This window comes from Aulonocara sp. 'chitande type north' Nkhata Bay, linkage group LG18 (genome assembly GCF_057382095.1).
Source record: "Aulonocara sp. 'chitande type north' Nkhata Bay isolate Kocher_YH1m ecotype deep benthic linkage group LG18, A_spYH_male_GT1.1, whole genome shotgun sequence".
NCBI classification, from domain to species: Eukaryota; Metazoa; Chordata; class Actinopteri; order Cichliformes; family Cichlidae; genus Aulonocara; species Aulonocara sp. 'chitande type north' Nkhata Bay.
This window is the reverse complement of record NC_141361.1, coordinates 30,010,667-30,034,237: the sequence shown is the minus strand read 5'-3', so window position 1 is coordinate 30,034,237 and position 23,571 is coordinate 30,010,667. Positions and strand designations below refer to the sequence as shown.

The following is a 23,571-nucleotide window of genomic DNA, read 5'->3' as shown; positions in this document are numbered from 1 at the left end:
CGTGCAGTTTGAGCAGGAGCTGAATAACGCGACTGAAAAAATCGCACAGTGTAAGCCCAGCATAAGCCCAGCATTAGAGCAGCAATGTTTGTTCGCTCAGAGAAAGGGAAGAATGGGAAAAGGAAAACACCTGGCTGGAAAAAGTTAATATGTGCAGTGAATATCAGCGCTATGTGGCCAGAAGTGTGATAATATAACTTATTTTGTGTAATAAACAACTGCAAGGATAGATGATTACAACAAATAGATGACTAATACATAAAAGTAATACATAGATGAATAATGATGATGAATTAAGGTGCGTAATCATGGCAACAAGCGGGTTTACAAACAGGAGCAGCTGATTAGCATTAGAAAAGCTGAAATAATACCTCAACTGAAGCCAATTGTACTAAATGCACTAAATGTGCACAGTTACAAGAATATTTTTCTTTCTATTATTTTCTATTATTTTAAGTTAAGCGGGACAGAGTGCTTTTAAAGAAAGATTTACTTATATTCTCAAAAGTTAAGCATGACAGGCTTCTGTTTAAGAAAGAGACCTGTTTTACTGTGTTAATGTTGTCATTTTGAGCTAAAAATAAATGGCTAAATGATCATTTGTTTCACATGTGTTCATATCACAAAGAATAGAATATGCATCTACTTAAATCAACTTCAAGTCAAATGGTTAAAAAAAATAATTTCACACACAAAAAAAGAGCTAGAAAATTCACAACAGTGGGAAGGGTGAAGACAACTGGGTTGCCCGGCCCTGGCCACGAGGTGTCCCTTATTTATTTTTCAGGGAGTTGGCAACCCTATGTGTTAGCTTTGTCGAGCCGTATCAGAAATGTACCTTCAGTCACAAGCCTCTGGGGAAGACGGATTTGCTATTGACTGAAAACTGAGCTGTCACGGAAATAGTGTTTGACATGCAATGTACACGGATTTGTTTTGCTACCTGCAGCTTACAAGCTAGCTGATGAGTAGCATTTTATTTAGCAGTGATACTAAGTAACCATTTCAGCAGCTACAATGATTAATGTTTAATTACGGCCAACTCTCCTGCTTAGCACCATTAGCAGCCACACTTTATGAGGATTTGTTTAATGGATTTTATTAGGATGAGCATCCACACAAAAAGACACAGCTGCTAAGAAAGGCCACATTTGCTGTATGTACACTGCCTGTCATTTTTTTTTGTGTTGCTGTCAGTTAGTTTCATTCTTTGATTGGCAACTTGAAAAAGTTCTCCGATTACAAATACAAGAAACTGAGTCTACAATCAAAATAAGAATCTTGACACGTATGCCTCGACGTGCCGGATTGACAGACAGCAGTCAATGCAAACTGACAACTGGTGCTCGGCTGATCAAAAAGTGAAAACTCTGAATGGGTGTTGATTTTCTTCGTAACATGGAACACAGGTGGACTTTAAATATGTCTTTGTTCCCTGGCAAGAAAAACCTCAACTACAATTCAAGTGGCCTTTACTTGAAGCAACCACATCATAATTGCAAAGACAACCATGCAACTCACTGCCCAGAAACTGTACGTCTGCGAAAAGAGATCTGTCACTTTTTGGCTTTTTTTTTTCTCTTTTTCAAAGTAACAGGAAGTGCCAAGAGACTTAGAGAAATGCTGCAGAGCAGATACTCAGAATCAGAGAGAGGAAGAAAATAAATCATCAGAAGAGTTTTAAAAAATCTTGACATTTCGGCATATGGCATGAGTGACAGAGCAAGTTCAAACTCAAAGAACACTTCTGAATGTTGCCAGCGTAGAGCAGTATAATAAATTGCATAAATTAACAATTAACTGAATAATGTTGTTGGAATTTTTTAATGTGACCATTACACCCTGCAGCAAAGATGCCCGCCTGGGCTTTTTCTTGCGTTGTTTCTGCCTAAAGACCTCCTGGAGGAACCTCCAGGGCTGAAAAATGAAGCAAACACAAGTTCCAAAGAATGCACTTCCTCAAGCAGGCACTTGGCGTTGCCTCCAAATGAATGGATGTGACTACTGGTTTCTTTATATTTTAGTTAAACCACAGACTGTATATGTTTTTATCATGATAATACTAATTTTCATCTAAACAGACAAGGTGTTGCATTCCAAGACAAGTCTGATTTTAATTTGAGAGCATGAGAGCAAACCCTCATAGCACCCTATTACCCAAACAGAACACCCCACTCACAGACTGCAGGCTTACTTTTAGGTCCCAGGGTTTCTAAAAGTAGAAGCGGTAGACAGAGCTTTCAGCTATCAAGCTCCTCTCCTTTGGAGCTAGAACTCCCAGTTTGCATTCGGGAAAGATACACCTTCCCTACTTTTGAGCTTTTTTGACATAGCTTATAGCCAAAGTTAAATCAGGTGACCATGAACCTTTTTTTTCTTAATTATGCCGCTACCAGGCAGACTGCTGGAGGACTTCCCATGACAAACCAAGCATTGGTCACTCCCTTTTTTTTCTTTCCCTGTGTGTTTCTGTGCCACTATTGCCATTTTTGTACAGCGCTGTGTGACCGATTATCTGTGAAAAGCGCTTAATAAATAAACCTTACTTACTTATTATGTTAAAAACTGTCTCCACTATCAATTAGGTTGCATTTTGTCCCCCCCAAAGGAAAACAAGTGGCAGCAGATGCCTGCCTCTCCCTGAGTCTGGCCTATTGGAAGTCTGTTCTTATCAAAAGGGAGTTCTTTCTCCCTCAAGTCGCCAAGTGCATGCTGTAAGGAATTGCCAGATCTTTTGTGATCTCACGCTATATTACCTCACAATATAAAGCACTGTAATATCACCTTTTTGGGGAACTATATAAATAAAAGTGAATTGAATTAAGTCTTTAAATCCTTTAAACTGAACCTGTAATACATGGATGCAATATGAATATGACACAGACAGAACTACGTTAGCAGTTACAGACATCTGGAATCTCTATCACAGATTGCAAACCTAACTCTCAGAAGGACTCTGGCAGTATTAGAAAAGTCATTCTCATGTCACAACATATCATACAGACATCAACATAATCATCTCTGGGAACATTCACATTTAATCATCACTTCTAACGCACGAGTAAATGAAAGCCATTCATCAGACCCACGCCTAAGTGTGACTCTTATTACCAGGCTCTTATTAACCATCTGTGTCTTGCAACATGGTGCAGCAAATTTAGCAAACCACAGGCTAAAGAAAAGAAGTCCTCCTCACCTTGGTCAGGGCTTGGTCGGTCTTCTCTGGGGCGCTGCGGTGCGCTTGAGTGACATCGCTGAGGGGCAGGGGCATGTATTGCAAGGTAAAGTTGCTGTTTGTTGCAGAGCGAAGGAAGACAAAGAGGGGCAGATAGAAAGACAACATTACCCTGGCAATAATAAACTGGAGAAACTGATGTTAACAAGAACAAACAGGAAATGCCCGGGGCACTTATAACAGCTGTCTGCAATTCCCTAATACGCAAATACACCCACACACCCTTGTACACACAGACAGAGATGCGCGGGTACAAACTTCACGCCCACACTTATTTGACTGGCACACACGTCAGGAGAATGATGAAACATTCTGTAATCGCTAACATCACGCAGAGATGGTTATCTGCCTTTCATATGGGTGTGTGAGTGATGCGTTTCATGTGTGTGTGCGTCCGCCCTCTTCAAAAGGATGTTGGTGTGCTGCGTTGCGTTCGTCTTACTGCTCCAACGCTCTCGCCACATCTTGGAAGCCTGTCGCCGTGGTGTTGTTGCGATCCCACGTCACACTCCTGAGAGGGATTAAAGCAGCGGGAAATGGGGTAAGACCAGCACCGAGAGGAGGGAAAAGGAGAAGAGGATCGGTTGCTTTCTAAAGTGCCTAATCCACATTAAAATCTCACACAGATACATCAAAGTGACAGTACTTCTTTGACCACGCAGGACAGACATAAATATTAAGATATTCGTCAGAGCTTTCTTTTAGCTAGGTGTATGGTATCCCAACATTAGAGATGCATGAACAACTGCCGTGCCGCTAATGAGCTTCTGTTATTTCGCAGAGCAGAATTTCCACCTACACCCGACACCGACGAGCTCCTGTTTTTAATACATCACTCATTTTCAGCTCATCTTTCCTTTCATCCATCCTCCTCCTCAATCCCCCCCATCCCCCCCGACTTGGTTTGCCCTAGAAATTCAATCAGCAAAAACCCAGATCTATCTCTTTAGGTGGTCTCCCTCTCCGATCTCTTCGTAACTTTCACATCCAACCTTTCCCAACACACACACAGTACTACTCCACCCCCACCCCACAACCCCAGTATTCAAGGAGGTTTCTGGCCTCCTTTGCCCTTTCTCAATATTTTATTGACTCCTGTTACAACTCTAAAGTCAACATACCTCCGAACATGAAGTGTTATTCGCTGTGTTGTTAAGGGTGGTGCTGTAAAAGCTATGTCTGAAAGGCCCCCTCCCACTAATTCATCTCTCCAGTTTGTAACATCCCTCAGGCTACTCAGTATTAGGTCCGGTCCTAATACCCCCCACCCTTCTTATCTCCTACATGCCACTCCACCCCCTCCCATCTTTGAAGCGCCACCTTCAACTCACTGTTCATAGAAACTTCACTGTATCCCCTTCCTAAACCTAACATATTAATTTTCTTTCTTTAATCTGCTGTCTATAGCATCTTCTCCAGACATGCCCCTCGACGTATGAGGGTTTCTGATCTGCACTGAAATCCCCTCTTTTCTTCATCTTAATCGTCTATTACTGCTGTAACGCACACACCCACCTAAGTGTTGTGTTAATCTGCAGAGCTTTGCTGAGCATCTTGGCCCCAGAGTCCTCCAGGAGGTTGCCGCTCAGGTCCACCTTCCGTAAACAAGCGTTGGAGCCCAGGGCGTTGACGAGCACTGTGCCCCGCTGCCGAAGCCTCGAGTCAGCCAGCGAGAGGGACTGCAGGGCCTGGAGGATGCCAGGGGAGCAGGGAGTAACCAATACGGAAGCATATTTGAAAATCAGATTTATTTTTTTTTTATAGAGGGCAATTATATGTGAGAAGCACCACCTATGTTTAAATGATAAAAGAAACATCCACCTAAAGCAAGAAGTTATTACTTCCAATTTCGTCCATACTCTAAAAGAAATCTGTGTATTTATCAGGTTCATTAATTATTACAATTTCTGTTGAAATTTAATTAGGAAAAAAATCAATAATGAAAGAACATGGTTGAAAGTCAGATCAGATTTCATTTCAAACCCTCATTCATTATTAATTGTTGTTTTGCTGTTTTACTCGTTAGGACTTTGAAATGCACGCTGAACTAATTTGATTGTTAACACTCCTTTAAATGATGTTGCTGATGTACAAATTGGACATATTTTCTGTTAAAAAAAGGTTTGAAAAGGGCTCTACTGAAGGTTTTTGCCTGTCTCTGCTTAAACGACTCTGTGAACACATTTTTGAATATTCCTTATGCACACAAAGATTTCCAGCCATGCACAGTCTCCTGTGGTTAACTCTCCTGGACCTGGCTAGGATTGTAAGAGCCATCTACAATATTTTGAAGAATACTCATTCGTTTTCTAGGAAAGAGTTAGATGTGAAGGTCGATGCTTTTCTCATGTCTCTATGGTAAACATAAACCTGGAACAAGCAGTTTTTTGGGGGGGTTAAAAAAGAATTCAATACAGGAGAAAATGGATTACATTTTTACAGCTTAAAACAAACAAGAATGAGGTTCCAGTTAGTTTTATACGTTTTTGTAGAACTTGTAATATTGCCTCTGCACACCAGCACAGTGGATTTTAGATCGAACAATCAAGATGAATATTTCCTTGCTTTGAGTTTGGTTTGCTTTTGTAGTGTGCTTTTGTGCCAGTATCGTACTTTTGCAGTACGAATTACTGTCCAAGTTTTGCAGCATTTGAGTTTTTTGAACAGAGAGTTTAGCCCTGTACATTTGAGAATTCACCTGTGACCCAGTTCCACTTTATGCCCATACCATAACACTGCCTCCACCATGTTTGACAGACAATATCGTATGCTACAAATCAAGTTTTTTTTGGTCCTTCTTCATATTTTTCTCTTGCAATCTTTTAAGTTCAGGTTGATCTTAATTTCATCTATGCAAATACTTTTTTCCAGTAGTGTGCAGGCGCTCTTAGATGGTTTCTGGCAGAGTCTAGTGGGGTCTTCGTGCTCTTGAGCGTAACCAGTGGTTTGCACTTTTTGTAAACCCTCTGCATCTCCATTCTTGATGGCAGACCTTGACAGTGACACTCCTACCTCTGTGGGACTGTTCCTGACTTGATGTTGGGCAATTGTCCAGTTAGGTTTGAGCAAAAATGGAGGACTGTGTATAAAAATTGCTGCAGTTCCAAAACAGTTTATGCTACACTTTTGTTAAACCCCTTGAATTAAAGCTGAAAATCTGCACTTCAATCACATGTTGACCGATTCCTTTAAAATCCACACTCCTGGTGTACAGACTATGAAACAAACTGTTTCCTTATCCCTACTGATAGCAGTCTTATGCATTCAGAATCATCTTCATTTCATTTAGTCTGTTGAGAGTTTTCTTTTTTCTCACGTTTGAGGCTAGAAGCCTTTTATGACTCATACTAGAGCGTTAACATGGTACTAACACTAATGCCAACAGTCTGCAGGGGACACTCACAGATTGTTTTGATGCTTGTGTTTTCAACACTTAATGTGTGAGCTGACTATGGCTGACCTCTGATAAAGTGCCGGTGTAATTCCTTTAAATGTGCACATTTACAACCGCCTGGGCCAGTGTTGGTGCGCTTTCATACAAGCATCAGTCCATGTTCGCTTCTGGAGCATCGTTGTGAACTATCACCATCAACAGTGGTAAATAATTGAGTAAGCTACTTGTCATGCTGAATTTGCGCAGCAGAGAGAGCCTCGGGAGCCCCGCGTACAAACTGAGACCAAATGAATCATTCGTCTGGCTCGTAGACAGCGTGGCTCGTGTACATGTTTATACCTTGCGCGTGTGGCAGGTGGGAGATGGAGCTTAAGACTGCACGAATGAGGATACAAGAATTAAACTGTGACAAGCGAGGGTTTGTGCGCACAGTGACAAATCTCGGAGGTCCGCGTGGGCGTGCATCTGAGCATGACACCACAGAGAATTTGTGCACACACAATATGTTACATAATCAAACTCACACACTCTTCTTCTTGCACCAAATGAACTAGTTTCTGCAGAATTTCATCCAGCACCCTGAGGAGGCAGAAACAAGAGGGAAAGCATTCATCATCTGCATCATCTCCACAAACCATCTGCACACAGCTGCTTCCCCCCCCGCGCAGTCCATACCTGCCCTTGATGTTGAAGTTCTTCCCCAGCATCAGGTGTTTGAGGGAGGGATGCCGGGAGAACGCTGGGATGACAGCCAGCAAGTCAGCATCCAAACCTACACACACACACACACAAACAGAAGCCAACACACATCATTGGAGTACGAGCGCAACGCCAGCAGTGGTACGCTCAGTGGAGCTTATGTGAAAACTCATTCAAAGTAGACCTTTAATTACATCCTAGTACGTGCCAATAAAAAAGTAGAAACATGCCTGAAACTTCAAGTTATTCTGGACCATAAATAGGCAATCCATTAACTGGTATAAAGGACCGAACAAGTCATATTTTATTACATAAAATTGAGTATTACTGGGCCGTTATACCAGTGACTCATGATTTGCTGAGCCAGGTGCTAACATTTCTGGCCCTCAAAGCTCCATTTTTCCCTCTCTCTCTCTCATAGTTCATTTTGGAACAAAATCTCACTGCCCACTGAAATTCCAAAATACTCCCAATTAAACCTCCTCCTTCTCACACCCACTCACCTTTTCAAAAGCTCAAGGATAGAGGATGCTGCTAAATGGAAGCGGTTACCATGGCAAGATATTTCAGAGTAAAATGCCTCATTCAGGGATCAAAAATATCTGCGGGTTAAATAAACTCCAGCGCTCACAGTGAAGTGCATTCATTTTACGAAAGCTTGCTGTGACACATTCAAGGAGGGTGGGTGACGGAAGCTGCTTGCAGCTAATGTTTCAGGTATTATTAGCGTCTCTGTTATAATACTATAACTAGATTACTGGCTGTTTGGGAAACGAGCTGGTCAGCGGTCAGCAGGGTAGGTGGTAAAAACAGTCCAATATATATTTTTAGTTCTAGTTTTTACCCATTACAACATCACAGGATTCATTGGTTAAGTGTCAGATTTTTTACTGAAACTTCAAGGTGAAGAACAGTCCTGTAAAATTTGAAAATATATCAAACTAAATATGGACATGCATCATGAACAGAACTACACTTTGCAGTAGTTCCAGTCAACACAATCAATAGCAGATTTTTAGGCATCAAGTAGTTTATGGTATTTATTTAAAGACAATTTAATTGGACTGCATAAATAATGGTCTTTAAAAGAGATTTCGATAACTCCCACAAACAGGACTAAGATTAGGCAAGAATCAAAACATGCCTTTGTTGGTATGTTAACACAGTGATTCAAATTCACACATACATTTGCATCATCAGTGGTATGATGCAGCAGGTCTTTATTCACTATGCTCAGCTGGTAATCAGGTCTTGAATGTAAAGACAAAAATCTGGTGTCGCCATGAATGATTACATCATTGTTGAACTATGAAGAAATACATTAGTTCAGCCACTAAACTCACACAGATAAGGGGACTGGAATCAGCTTCTTTATTCATGCTTCAAAATATCATTCTCATTTTATCAGTCATGCTAGTAGACTAGTAAATTCTAATCGCATTCATGTGGGTGTGCACTGCCGTGTCTCTTTTATACATTTAACCTTTTCATATTTTCCCATAGTTTCATTTTTCTTTGTAAAAACAGCTACTTTGTTGCCAGAACACTTTTCCATCACTAGGATGGGTCAGAAGATGCCAACGCCAGCCTGTGAACATGCAGGGGTTTAGTTAGCGAGCCGATAACCAGCTCCGTGTGACCACTGATCGCCACAGGGAGGGTAAGTGAGTCCAGATAACAGTAAGACACCCTGGGTATGATGAACTCTCTTCATAGTGCAGGCCTCTGGTTGTTGTGTTTGTGGCATTTCAAGTACAAGTGCTACCAACAGTGAAGCTGCAGATTCACCTCAAACTATCCGATGTCAACACTCACAGCTGAAGGGTGCTTCTCCCAGCTCTACTTACATTTTCATTTACTGGTTGTTATAAAATGCAGACAGATAGATCAGGAAATAACCAATATCAACCAACAGTACTGGCCCACCGATAAATCAGCCAGGCTCTAGGGACTGAGACTGGTTCACTAGTTTAGTTTAAAAGAAAGCCATTCAATTTAAAAGCTGATGGAGTCAAAACAATAATGGCGTAGTCTATACGATTTACAGCTACCCAACACACATACAACAACCCCTGTAAGTGCATCCCTTGTGGGTTCTTACCATTATCAGAGATATCTAAAGTCCCCACGCATGAAACTCGAGGAAACAGCTCCTGAATCACCCCGGCACCTGCTGACCTCAACTGTGGAAGGCAGACAGAGAGGAGCAGAGCATGATGGGATAGCCACAGGAGGTGATATATGAAGATGATGAGTGAATACACCCTGAGTACAGGCCGACAGAGCGTACCTCACAGCTGCTGATGTCCAGGTGTAAATCAGTGATATGAGGGTTATTGGACAAACCGAGGAACAGCGCCCTGAAGGAAAACAGAGGTAGGATGGGATGGGAAAGAGAGCGAGCGAGAGAGAGGAAATACAGATTAATCGTGAAGCAGATATAGAAAAAGGGGTACGAAAATGATAGTTAGATAAGAGGAAATGTTGAGAAACAGAGGTCAATTGAGGCACAAGGATGAGCAAAAACCACATTGGAAAAGAAAAATAAATAAAAATCAGTTCCACTTAAATCCAATCGCCTTTCTCCCTCTAACAACCCCCCCTCCTGCCCCACATTCTCCTCTGCACACCTAAAAGTTTAAGAACCATCTTAAAGGATTTAGAGAAAAGTAGCTTAAATATAAGATTCATAGCTCACTAAGTTGGCAACAGAAATTACCTCAAAAACCTTCAAGCTTTATTCAGAAGTGGCCGATTGTAGCGACTGTACATTTACACAAGCCCAGCTGGATGCGGGGGAAAAATACATTTGCACATCAAGGCTCCGCTGGAGGTTGTTCTTGTGCAATGAATACACATTTAAGAGTTATGCACCATGAGGAGGTAATGAGGAAAAGTGCTAAGTGGGGAGTCTGCTCCATCCATTTTGGCAGGGATCCTTCACGCAGCGCGCAATCATCCCAATTGCTGGCATTTTGCTTTGTTTTCTCTGCTATTGATTGTGTTCAGCAGGCTATACGCCTAGCAGAGAAACTGTAATATTGCAAAACTCCATTTATCCCCGTTGGGAAACTCCTTTTTTTTTGTTGCTTGGCTGCTTTGTGAGCTGGTTTAGCTACAGATCTCCTGAAGCTGGTGGGCATAGAGTCCTCCACAAAGACACGTCAGCACAGTGGAAGCTGGCCAACACGGGGGCTTCAGTCTGTGTCAACTGATTGAAGGCCAGTCAACTAACGGAACAGTGAACTGGCTCCACTGTCAAGGAAAAGCATTTGAAGCCTAATGTGCACCTTGATGATTAACTCTCACTGGTGGTTTGGATGCAAACCACACTCCATATGGCATAAGCTATTTTTGTACTGAAACAATGATGACCGAAAAATGGCAACCTTGTTTGCTGGGCGGTTTTTGCTTTAAATTAGGACAGGTTAGGGTACTATCCTCCTCCTATCAAGGCCTCTGCATGCATTAAAGTTAGAGTACAGGAATAGGAATGCAGAAATAATGCATTGGGTGGGGGGGGGGGGCTCTCCCATTTCTACGAGTCTCCTTTTGGATGGAAAACCGAAAAGCCTTCAGCGGTCTTCCTCCTTGAGTTCGGTTTATACAGTGTTTTGAAACTAAAGCAGCTTACAGCATCATGAGTGGATACATTTTTAGCTGGAGTGGCCCCAGTGGGAATTCATTCTTCAGCACTCGCAGTCAAAACTGCCAGTGACACCCTGAACAAGGTTAGGAGTTAAAAATAACAAGATGCGCGAGTTTGTCTTATAACCCACATATATCATCAACCTCCACTGAAGCTAAACAGAATATGAGTTCTGGCTGTACCCGCAAAGTTTCCATTCATCACTATTCTCCCGCAAAAGTAAAAAATGTACCTGATCGCACAGCTGCTCGGCAGGTAGTCTGAGGGGGAAATGCTGCGTCCAATATCATAACGAAAGAAACGTGTCTCCCTCAAGTCCGCGTTTGCTCACTTAAGGCGTTTCATCCCGTAATTGGATTATTTTGCAGATTTCATTACTCCTACTGTGCATGAAATTTGTAGTAGAAATGCTGGGAGACATCATCCAAAAAATTATTAAAGTGAGGTTTTTTAAAGCAACAGATTCGCTTAATTCATAATTCCAAGCCTACTGTAATATTTCTATTTTCAAAAAGGACTTTAAACTTATCTTGTAGGAGTAAGTGGCTTCTCCAAATTTCAGTCATAAAGTATGTAGGAGGCACAGGAACACACTTTCTCCAGCGTCTCCTTAGCAGGTAATTTATAGCTTTTTTTCCTCTAATAATACTAGCATAATATTTCAGTAGCTGCTTGATGTCTATATTAGCGCATCCTGTTGGCATCTTGGCATTTATTACAGGATATTTTGCCAAGTCAGTATATGCATCACGTCTAGAGATTTCCCAAATGAAGTGGAAGAGAATCAGATGCCAGTTGGCTGTCACAAATGATGATATACAGGTCAAAGCTAAACATATAGTCAGCAGAATATTTATACTGTAGCCACATCAAGAAGACCCAGTGTATCAATACATAATTAGAATACAAAACTAACAGTAGTTAGGTCGGGACCACAAGAGTCTAAAGATGATTGATATTTCTATCTGCAGTAATTTATATTTGACAGTGTGGGGTCTTTTGTGGGATAGCAGCAGCAAACCTAGCACATTACAGAGCAGACACCAATGACAGCAAGTATGAGACTGATCAAGTTAGACACAGCATGAAAGGCAAAGCAGGAATGGTGGGTTGCCAAGCTGCTTGCACCTCCACAGCAACTGTGGGCAGGCTAGAGCATTTTGAGTAGCACAACCTATATGAGCTCTAACAGGATGGCAGCAGAGTTCGACTGACAGTCTTATGAGCTAAAGCAAAGCCCAACCCAATTTTGTTTAGAACTCCATTTAGGGTGTGCGCTAATTTCATAACAATACTCCTTTGTATGACTCCCTGAATGAAACTGTAATTAAACCTGAAGACTGATGACAAAAAAGTCAATTTCTTGTGACTGGTTTTGTCATAATGTCACATCATAAAGACAGATTCTAATTTGGCTTATCAGACATATGCACCCCTAATTATCATGGGTTGGTCCTGATGACAGCATACAATTACCAGTTTACTGCCAGACACTGAGCTTGAGCATATTCTTTGACCCTCTTTATATGTAGACTTAACATGCCAGTTAGTAATATATAGTGCTTTGGTACCTTTATGGCAACTGTGCCCAGCGCTGACTTTGATCTATGTGTCATAAGAGAAAAGAGACCTCTCTCTTCACAGGTCACTTCTTCTGTCAGAACTATGAGCATCTTCACAGAGCAGCTTTTGAAAGGTTGTTTTGATGCATTTTTCTGACTGACTTGTTTATTTGGCATTTTTCTCCTTTATCTATATCTGGATACAGGTTTGTGACTCTTGGGGATTATATCTTGTTTTTTCCACCATCAAATAAACTTTAGTCTTTTGTGTCATATGGAAATACAATGTAATGAGCCAAGGTCCAGTAACACATAACAATACATACAAAAGATCCTGAAGTACTGTGCAAAAGCAACAGGGTTTTTTTCCTCCCGCCGGACGTTGCTTGATTTTAAGTCATTTTCAATCCTCGCCATTTACAGAGGAATGGGTTTTATTTTTTGGGGGTTTTTTTTATTTCTTAAGCAACTTAACGCTGACGTATGAATCATGATCAGAAACTGTGTCAGTGGAAGGGTGGCTGTCAAGAAGCCAAGGAAAGGAAATGAGGAGAAAAGGCTGAGGTATCCCAAATTGCACAAGACCTGGACTGAAAATCACTGGCAACCAGTCTTATAAAGTCATTAACGCAAATATGGTTCAAATCCTTGTCAATATATGGAGGGGTTCAGGTGAAGGTTACAACAGTGGATGTCTACAGCCGTCTGTAAAACACAGTGGAGGCTCTGTCACAGTTTTGCACTGCATTTTGGCCAGTGGTGTCAGCGACCTTGTTAAAATTTACTGAATAACAAACACAAAAAAGTACCATCAGATTTTGATACACCATGCAGCAACATCTGGAACATGTCTGACTGGCGACAGCTTCAGTTTTCAGCATGACAATGATCCTAAACAGCCAACGCAGTAAAAACATACATGGATAGAAAAACACCATCAGTCTTGGATTGGCCTCCAAAGAGTCTGGACCTCAACATTATTGAAGCAGTGTGGGATCATCTTGACAGAGATGAGAACAAAAGGCAGCCAACATCCAAAGAAGAGTATTGAATGTCCTTCAAGAAGCCTGGAGACTGTTTAAAGCAACTGAGTTAAGGAATAAAGGTGGTTATACCAAATATTGACTTTCAGGCTTGTTAGAATTGTACAAACTGTTTTTGCCTTATATACTTATGTCCATGTACGCCTCCACATGTTTAAATTAAATTGTTGTACTTCTTTCCCATTTTCCTCATATACATAAATGATGGGTGGCTCAAGACTTTTGCACAGCACTTCCAATTTCCAGTTTGATTTTCCCTGAAAATCCATGCGTTTCACAGCGACTCACCTCATCGAATCAGGGGGGACCTTCATAGAGGCCAGGCTGACATGTGTGAGGCTGAATGCTGAGCTGAAGAACTGACGGAAAGTTGGCAGAGAATCTCTGGCTTTTCTGGAAAAAGGACAGTACAGAAAAAACAGGAAGATTTTAAAACAGAGGGGGAGAGGAGCACCGAGGAGAGCATTTAAGTTAAATCTTAATCAGGCAGACCGAAAAATAGGATGACACTGATCTATAACAAGAGCGAGGATGACAGGAGGACTTGATACGCTCATAAAGAGTGACAGAGAATTTGCAGTAGACAAGCAGAGCAATGACAGGGGGGGAACAAGGGAGGGAAGAGAGCCAGAAGAAGGCTGAAGCAAAAAAGATGCTCGCTGCGACATTTGGGTCAGTATTATATCAACCCGACAGCATGAAAAGGTGAAGTCGGCATTAATTACTGCCATCACTTAAAAGGTAACATGGACCTATTATCTAACCATCTGCCTGACATATACAGCACATTAGCCCGTCATCATAGGAAGCATAGAGAATAAGTCTCCATGTATGAACAACATTCCTCTGAGTCAGAGCAGGCACTGTACTCGGCATTCATGGAATGAATATAGTGTACTGTTTCCGATCTGTTTAGCACTTGTCAAAGCTGTCAATCTGCCGTTCCAGCCCCCGCGCTGTACACATAATTCACCACAGGGGAGGATGAGGAAGGGAGGCTAGAGGAGGAACGATAAAGTCATGAGTGGCGAGGAGGAGGAGGAGGAGAGAGTGAGGGGAAGGATGAATTCATCTTGCAGAAAGATGAAGTTTGTTTTTCTTGGAAAGATTACCTGCTATTGCTTTTCAGGCGGCTGATATGTTGTTTACTTGTGCAGCACAAAACTCTTTTTTTTAGCTTCTACCTGATAAATGAGTATTGCTGTCACTGATGAGGCACTTTGAAAGCAAACTCATGAGAAGTAAAATTTACCTCATAGTTCACTAGTCAAAAAAAAACCCCTATATATAGAGAGATAGACAATCTTTTATACTTGACATGAAAAGCACAGCTGCGGCTGATTTCATTAACAATTCTATGAAAGCAGCCACCAGGGATTTGAACTATATTCAGTCCCTCCCACCTGAAACCCAGTGTATTTTATGAAGCACATAGGCACAGGCATGCATGTTGCATTTTGAAATGCTGAGGGTGAAGAACATTTTTTTTAACCAAAATCAATGTCATACCCAGTACCACAATTTAAAACCAAAGTTTTATCTCAGCATGATTTTTTTTTCTTTGACCAGCTTTGAACATCGATATGTCCTTGTCCACTAGAATAGGCCCTGAGCAACAGATCCACAGTTAGAAGTGCTCAGCCGTCTCTACAGACTGTGTAGAAATGCCATGGAGACTATCCAACACATAGTAGCAGGATGTAAGATTCAAGCTGGAAACGCATACATTTGGAAGCACAACATAGTGACTGTGATAGGCTACAGGAACATCTGCGCCGCATATGGACTAGAAGTCCCCAAGTCCCGATGTGAAATCCCACCAAAGGTGGTTGAGAACAACAGGGCTGAGGTCCTGTGGGAGTTCCAGTTCCATACAGACAAGCAGCCAACCAACCAGACATAGAGGTGGTTGACACGGAAGATTAGAAAAAAGTTGTGACAGATGTGGCAATCCCAGCAGATAGCAACATCAGGAAGAAGAAGCATGAGAAAATAGAGTACTAGGAGTACAAGGAGCTAAAGAAACAACTGGAGCAGATTTGAAAAGTAAAATCCAAACAGGTCCCACTGGTAACAAGAGCAGTATGAACTATAACATCAGAGATCTCCATCCAGAAGAGCATAGTCCTAATTAGCAGAACCCCCAAACTCCAAGGACTCTGTTAGAGCACCCCAGCTTGAGAAGAACAGACAAACTACCACCCAGGGGTGATGGTGGAGTTATATATACCATATGTTCAGAGTCCCTGATCTATCCTGACTGCACAATTGATGATTCACCAAATTATTGTTGGTTTAATATGACAGCAAACTACAATAAAAGGCTTATTCCTTACTTTAACAGTTTAATCATACATATCATAATCATTTAAGGTTCGTCTTTTCCAATGATGCTTTAGCACCTTATTGTAATGGCTTCCTTAAGCTCGATCAACACTTTGACTCCGTTATCTGAATTAAGCCATTTCAGAAACACAGTCACACTTTCAAACAAGTCCTTCAAACTTCATCAACACTTTGTCAACCTTACTTTCCAACATCCAGAAACACACAAATTACTTTTAGTGTTTCCTCTTCCACTGACACTTCAGCTTGAAAATATGTCAGGCCTAGGCAGCTGCTACGTCAGTCTCAGAGAGCAGGGCGTTAAAAGATTCATGTTAAAAAAATTGTCTGGATAGCTGGGGAAGGAAGCGTTTTGTGGAAGTCCCCTCAAAGCATCTCCAACAGCAAGTGCAAACTTAGCCACGGTTATGAAAACTGCACAAACACGCCAGAACTAAAGAGAGACATCACCTGTCTTTAGTAATACACCCTGTAATGCTGCACCAGCACCCCAAAATAGCCTAAAAGGGAAAGCTGCTCTGCACTCTCCTCTCCTCTGATTGCTGAGACAATTTTGTCATGTGTTTGGCACAGCTGCTTCACAGATATGAGCGCAGTAATTTGACTGGCTGGGAATATAATGAATAATCACTACACCCTTCCAATTTCTGTTCCACTTCAACAAATTCCTGTGTGCATATTGCAGCGTGAGCCCGAGCCCTTATTGTCCTTGTGCACACGACCCAGTGCTTCACACTGACTGTTATGACTGTCTATTAGAATATAATTTAGCAACTTGCCACGCTGGCCTTGAGAAATTTGACCGGGACACATTTAACTTTTAACGGGCTCTCATTTTAAAAGTGGCGTACGCACACGGGCGGAAGTAAACGTGCCGAACTGTGGCGTCTGAATTCCCATTAGGCAAATGCATGGTTGACAGAGTACAGTAACCTGTTTTAGAACATTCGCCCCATGCAGACAAAACCATGTTAGCTTGGCTATAAGATTAAACTGCATGGCGAGAGAGGAAATGAGAAAGGGAAAATGTGAGATAAAGAGGGGGAAAAAGTGGGAGAAAATGAAGTTGTGAGGGATTAAAAAAAAGAGGAAAAGGTCACAAGGAAAAAGAAAAAAGAAGATAAAGACATTGAGGAAGACAGTAGTGAGAGAAACCCCGGCAGCTGCACTACAATCACAAGTCGCTCCTTTTCAGATAACCTCCCAGTGTGTGTAACAGCAGCTCTCCTTTGACCCATTTGTAACGATTAGCATATAGCCCGTCAAAGCTGCACGGATACAGAATGGCTTCTGTCACATAAGCAGATACGGTGTCACTGTCTCTCTCATGAAACACTCTCCAGAGAGCTCTATCAGCAACTTGTAACCGTGCCTGCACGTCTGTGTGGCAGCATCTTCCTAGACTCCTCATTGTTAGTCAAAAGTGACCACATCTGTATGTGTGCAAAGGGTAAAGGAGTGGTCTGAGGCAGCCCGCTCCATATTCATGAGCAGCAGTCAGGTGGTCGGTTCTTATCAAGTCGGTTCAGTTTCGTGCCTTCGTGTCGTTACGGCAACACAGCAGCCATCCGACCGGCAGCACCGAGCCAGCGTGCATTTAATACCACAAGAGCAGCAGGAGGACTGCAACTAGGAACTACAAACACAGGAAGAATGTGATGAGAAAGAGCAAAGGTAAAGATGATAAAATGTGTAGAAGGAGGTAGAGCGATAAGGATACAGGGAAGGAAGAGTGGGGCGTATAAGTTGAGAATGATGAGGAAGGAAAGGAGAGAGGTATAAATGAGGGAAGAAGAGTTATGAAAAAGGGAACGATAAAAAGCAGAAAGAAAAGACTGATGGAGAATAGATGCCATAAGTAAAAGGAAGGGGAGAAATAGAGGTGCTGCTAGACAGGTGCAAAAAAAAAAAGATGGATAGAGAGATAGAGTAGATAAAAGTAGACACGGATAGGGGAAAAGAAGGAGGCATGGGAGCCTGGGGATTGGAACAATAATTCCCGTCTAAAATTAGTCTCATTTTTCACCAACTTCTTTCTCTGTAATTCTGTAATGTAATATGCTGAGCAGGGAAGCTCCCAGGCTCCTGTGGGACATGACATGATGAGAGCCGGAACGGCTTCTGCCTGCTAGTGAAGATAACAAACACACACAGGGTTCAACCGCACACAACACGCACGCCAACAACAACAACAACCCAAGCACTGTTGGGCATGCATACAAGTGCTTGACAGACAGAAAACCTGTTAGCAAACAGAGACATGTGTACATTAAAGGAAGCTGGAAACATTCGGCACACACAGATGCAGCGAGGCAGAATAAATGAGGGATGCGATGTGAGCTTGTATGCTAATTCTATCAGCGAGGTCCAGGGCTAAACGCTAATCTACGGGAAATAAATGATGATGCTCGCTCTCCTCTGTGCCTCCTGACTGGAAAATTTCCAGAGCTGTTTGGCTGAGTCATATTAAGCAAACTGATATATATATTTATATATTTATATTCAAATAAAAATAGCCTAAACTGGGATTTACACTTGAGGTGAATGCCCACCTGTGAGAGAAGGAGTTCTTGGAGAGATTCAGGTAGGAGAGGTCAGCGCAGCAGCCTCGCAGCAAGGCCCCAAACAACTGGCAGAGAAACAGAGAGATAAATGGGAGGTGTCATGTTCACTATGGTGAACACGATTGTGTTGTATAACAGTTATTTTGGCTCTTGAGTATTGAAAAAACAGTTATAGCACAAATTAAAGCTGACACAAAAGCAATGTGAAGACTCTTGAGTAAATATATAGTTTGAAGTTTAAAGACAGCCTTGCTTGAAATTGAAAAATAGAATTTAGCAGAAGCTCTGCATGTTGTAAAAAAGGACAAGTACAACGAGATACGACAGGCGGTCAAATCAGGACAAAAAGCAGTCTCGTTTCGGGATTTATTTGATCCTTTCTGTGCCATATGGCTTGACTTTCCACAGAATAATGCAGTGTTTGTCATTAACTTTCTACAACTGCAAACAGGCGCATTTAGCATCTGCTGCATGTGATTTTCCAAGAAATATGACATCGTCAGAAATCAGTGCTGGGAATTCTCCTCTACAGGGTGAAAACTAAACAAAGTGAAACTCTGAGGCTGAGAGGAGTACATGATAAAAGATGCTCACAGTCCTGCGTCATTCATTCATTCCACTTAGCATTGGACAATACTTACTCTAAATCCCTGCATCTGAGTATAAAAGGTAGTTACTTGAGCTTTTGTACTTGTCTTTTCAATACATTTGAAATACATTACATAAATATTCTACATAAAACATGGTGAGCTTATAAAAAATGGTTCAATTGTTAACAGTTCCACTGCATAGTCATTTTCCCCATATCAACATCTGGTTTCACTTAAAGTCAATTCTATATTTTTACTCCAGTGCACAAAACCTTTTACTAAACTTCTCATTCTGACTGTCAACAAGCACACTAATGTTTGGGCCTTGTGACCTTAAATAGAACAACCATATATTTTTCATGACAAATTCTGCATGATTCACAGTTTATCTAGTGCAACCCCTCACTGCATTTAGAGTCTAAAAACAAGGTGTTTTGTGATTCAATCTCTGTTTGCATCCACAGGACAAAAACAAAGAAAAGCATATAAACTGTAATCCTGTGACAGGCTTTTGTTTTCTTTCCTACTTTGGTAAATCTATTTTGTATTTTGCTCAAAACACTGAGTATTCACTAAGAGTAGTTTATTGGTATATAAACATCAGTCCAAATACCATTCACTGTGACGATGCCCATCTCCCTGAACCAGTGGACTAATTACTAAACTAGGGCTGCTCGATTATGGCAAAAATGATAATCACGATTATTTTCACTGAAATTGAGATCACGATTATTTGACGATATTTATTTAACCCTTTAAGACCTACTATAGAACCAAGTCCACCAGAGCTTATATTATTTTTTTACATGCTGTAGTGCCATTTGTGGGAGCATTTCAAGTTGCTATACATCAATACAACTGTTATAGCCCATATTTTAATAATATGTATGCATTAAGTCCATAGTAATTACATAAATTGCAAAAAAGTGCAATAAACTACAAAAAAAATTGAAAATCGCTTTTGTTTTGTTTACATATATTTCTACTTGGAGAAATTTAAGAGGTTTATCCCTCAAAACTTTAAATACAATAAAGTTGCAAAAAATAGTTTACAACAACAGGAAATTTATTTTGAGTGTCTTCATAGTTTTATTTTGGAGATACAGCAATTTTTATATACTGCAGGAAAAACAAACAATCCTATGATGCAAATTTGCAAAGAAAACAGCAGGTGCATCATTTCACTGTGGGAAGTGTTACGAACAGCTGATAGGAACGGCAAAGCGTGTTTCTGAAATATTATGTTTTTGTTCCTGCAAGCGCTTTTTATGCGATTTTTGCAAAGCTATATGTGGAACGAAACCGTGACCGAGGACAAGCTGATGGCATCAGATGTAAGTACAACTCCTCCGGTTTCATATGCAAAACAAATTATTGCGCTAGCTTACACGGTTCAGGTTCTACAGGGATTTAAAAATAGTTACGCAAAACGGAGCGTGCTGCTCTGACGGCTTTAAAGGGTTAACAATGACTTTAAAAAATAATATAAAATAGTGTGCAACACCACTGAAGTTTTTTTTTTACCTCTCTTTTCAACCAACGGCAGTCACTCTCCTCTCCAAATAACTTCTGCTTAGCTTTCCGAGCTTCCCTCGGGTCCTCTTAATCAGCGGTCTCCAACCTTTTTTCGCCACGGACCGGTTTATGCCCGACAATATTTTCACGGACCGGCCTTTAAGGTGTCGCGGATAAATGAGGGAGGGGCTAATAATCGGCTCAGTCATTTTTAATGATCGTTGAAAGCCCAGATCGTAATCGTGATTAAAATTCGATTAATTGAGCAGCCCTATACTAAACTATATTTAAAGTTTTATAAAGGGTAAATTGCTACTTCCACACAGATGCAACACTATTAGCAATCTAATCATGTCAAAAAATAGTCACCAAGGCCACTATCTGAAAGAATAAGTAAGATTTAGTTTTTTAAGAATTCCACTTGTGAAGGAGAGTTGTACTCTGTTAAATTTGGTATTTGTTGAATTCATCTCTTTGGAGTTTAAATGCTAAGTAACATTGTTCCTGTACTCAGAATTGAAACTATCCTTGTATAAACTAGGCCTATAGAAATAACGAGGTTTCTCAGTACGGCATTCAGCCAGGAAAAGAACTTTAGCTGAACTTTAGTTAAAACACTGAATTAATTTTATTGTCTGTGAAAGACTGACAGAGAACATTTTCTCTCTACCTTAAAGAAATGTTTGAATGAAGGTTTGAATCATTAATATTTGTTTCAGAATATTTGGAAGCTGCTGCACGTCACCACTTACTCAAATCTACACCCTAAATGAGCGACAATAATGTAGACTGAAAAATAAAAGTGATATTTTTATACAAAACGGAGTCTTGTTTGGCTACTTTTCCCGTGTATATTTAAGGGTTAACGGCCCCGAGTTCCAGCAGTCAAATGAAAAACAGCCAGTAGTGTTTCTGCCAATCTTTGAAAGAGTGTACGGAAAGTGCTCATCTGTCAGAGAAGTCTACTAATTCCCGATAGCAGGACCAAATGGGCAATAAGAAGTGTAATTGTATTGTACTGAATCAAAGTCAAGCTGAGCCCATACCAGGAAAAGCGAATTACTATTCTTCAATTTGTTGCACTGGATATCTATCAAATGTTTAATGCCTCAAAAAAAAAAAGAAGCTGTACAGGATTCGTGCAGGAAACCAAGTATGCTGTGTCGCACGCAGTTCTCTGCCTATATGATCCATGCTGCATTATGCTGCACAGCGCCATGTATCATTCATCAGAGGCCATTATCAATCAAGCCATGCCTTGTGATGATATGGCTGACTTTCAAAATAAAGAGCTTTAGAGAGTACTAAAGTGAATGTGCAGGGACCTGTGATCCGCCCAATGTTAAAATAAAGATGATAAATATGTGTTTGTTAGGCAGGAGGACGCAAATTTGATTGGCATTAAACCAAACCCAGATTCCCTGGAATACTTTAAGCAGCATCCCATCACTTGTGAGAGGTTAAACTATCGGACAAATCCATTTTTTCGCTGGCAGTGTGATCCATCACGCAAATTGATTAATCGACCGTTGTCTGTGTGTCAAGCGTAGATTAAAAACAGAAACGTATTAATAATTCAATCCAACAAGCTAACACTAAAAAAGACTAATTTTCCCCGAGATAGCTCCTCTCTAAAGGATAAATGACAATTAGCACAAAAAAAAGGACATTAAAGGAGGTCTCACAGAGAACTCTTTCTGTCACCCTCTGAAGGTGAGCAAGTTCAACTTGGAAATAAAGCAGAAGAGAAGCAATGACTTCCATCCATGCACATAATTCAATATAAAATTCATTGCCCACATTAACAGGACGGGTGGGCTAGTCCTCTGCGAAACAGATTCCTGGCTGACAAGCTCGCTGCTTTTAGGTGTTAAAATTGCTCAAGTGAAGAGCGGCGAGGGAGGAAAGTAAACGTATCACAGCGGCAAGAAAAGTCCAGAAACTGTTTGCCTTTTTCTTTTTTTCCCCATTTCCCCCCAAAAAACATAATAATAAGTACAAATCAAGAGGAAATTATATTTTTGAGAAACCCAAGGTTAGCCAGTGTCTGTGCTCTGATTTAGTTCCACACTAAAACTTGTTTAAACAATTGTAAAGAACTAACATAATTATTCTGTATTGTGATACATATTTAGTGTCAAAAAGCTTTAGATAAAGAGAATTTATCTATAGCTAGAATCTACATCTGTGATATTTCTTTCTCTTTCTTCTTTCAAAGGTTAAATGTACTTCCTTTAAGTTGAGTTTTTTATTTTGTCATTTTTAAATCAGAGGTAGATGTTCTCTAAACTGTAGCTTTAGTTTTTCATTTGATTTCTTCTTCTTTCTTTTTTTAATTTAATGTATTGTGATACAAATGAACTGGAGAAAGAAAAAGTACAATTTTTTTGCATTTCTTCAAGAAGCAGAAGTATTGCACAGAATGACCCATTATATTAATATATCTACACATTACATCATTTTTATAAAGTACAGTTTGGTCTGCCATTACTAGCAGACTTTCAAAGTATTTACATCCTGTTGTTTTCAGCACTAACTCTATACTTTCACCTTCCCACGAAAGCTTAAGAATGTATTTTTTTAATGTAAAACTGCAGCACCTGTCATGTGGTGTTCGTAAACAGTAACCATTGGTTATTCTTTTATTTGTCATTCTACTCAAAAAAATGTGTCTGTTTCTTTAAACAACACAAAGTAAGAAAGGTTCCTACACTAAGCTTGACTTACAGTACTACATAAAGTCTAAGGTGCAGCTGTACATTGTAACCTACACCTTAGAATTCATGCTACTGCACCAGCTGTGATGGATCTGCTTGGTAGCAAAACCATGTAAATGCAGTATATTATATATTATAATAGTTTAGGATATATTAGCACGAGATTAATGCCTCAGTGAAACAAAATGTCAAATGCCGTAACTGTAACTAGCTGGCATGCAATGCTAATGCAAAAGCCAGTGCTTCGCTAACATAGA

At 40.6% G+C, this 23,571-nt stretch overlaps 1 protein-coding gene across 5 annotated transcripts in view; it reads right to left on the bottom strand.

The window, feature by feature from the left end:
* carmil3 (capping protein regulator and myosin 1 linker 3) overlaps nucleotides 1-23,571 on the bottom strand; it is a 102,579-nt gene that overhangs the window by 27,283 nt on the left and 51,725 nt on the right. For all 5 annotated transcript variants that reach the window (XM_086270574.1, XM_086270572.1, XM_086270576.1 and 2 more), the window contains exons 15-23: nucleotides 18,481-18,557; nucleotides 13,871-13,975; nucleotides 9,619-9,688; nucleotides 9,430-9,511; nucleotides 7,305-7,401; nucleotides 7,154-7,208; nucleotides 4,751-4,923; nucleotides 3,678-3,746; nucleotides 3,197-3,290 (exon numbers count right to left, since the gene is read on the bottom strand). In XM_086270574.1, coding sequence (XP_086126700.1) covers nucleotides 3,197-3,290; nucleotides 3,678-3,746; nucleotides 4,751-4,923; nucleotides 7,154-7,208; nucleotides 7,305-7,401; nucleotides 9,430-9,511; nucleotides 9,619-9,688; nucleotides 13,871-13,975; nucleotides 18,481-18,557 — 822 coding nt within the window. The remainder of the gene's footprint in view (nucleotides 1-3,196; nucleotides 3,291-3,677; nucleotides 3,747-4,750; nucleotides 4,924-7,153; nucleotides 7,209-7,304; nucleotides 7,402-9,429; nucleotides 9,512-9,618; nucleotides 9,689-13,870; nucleotides 13,976-18,480; nucleotides 18,558-23,571) is intronic.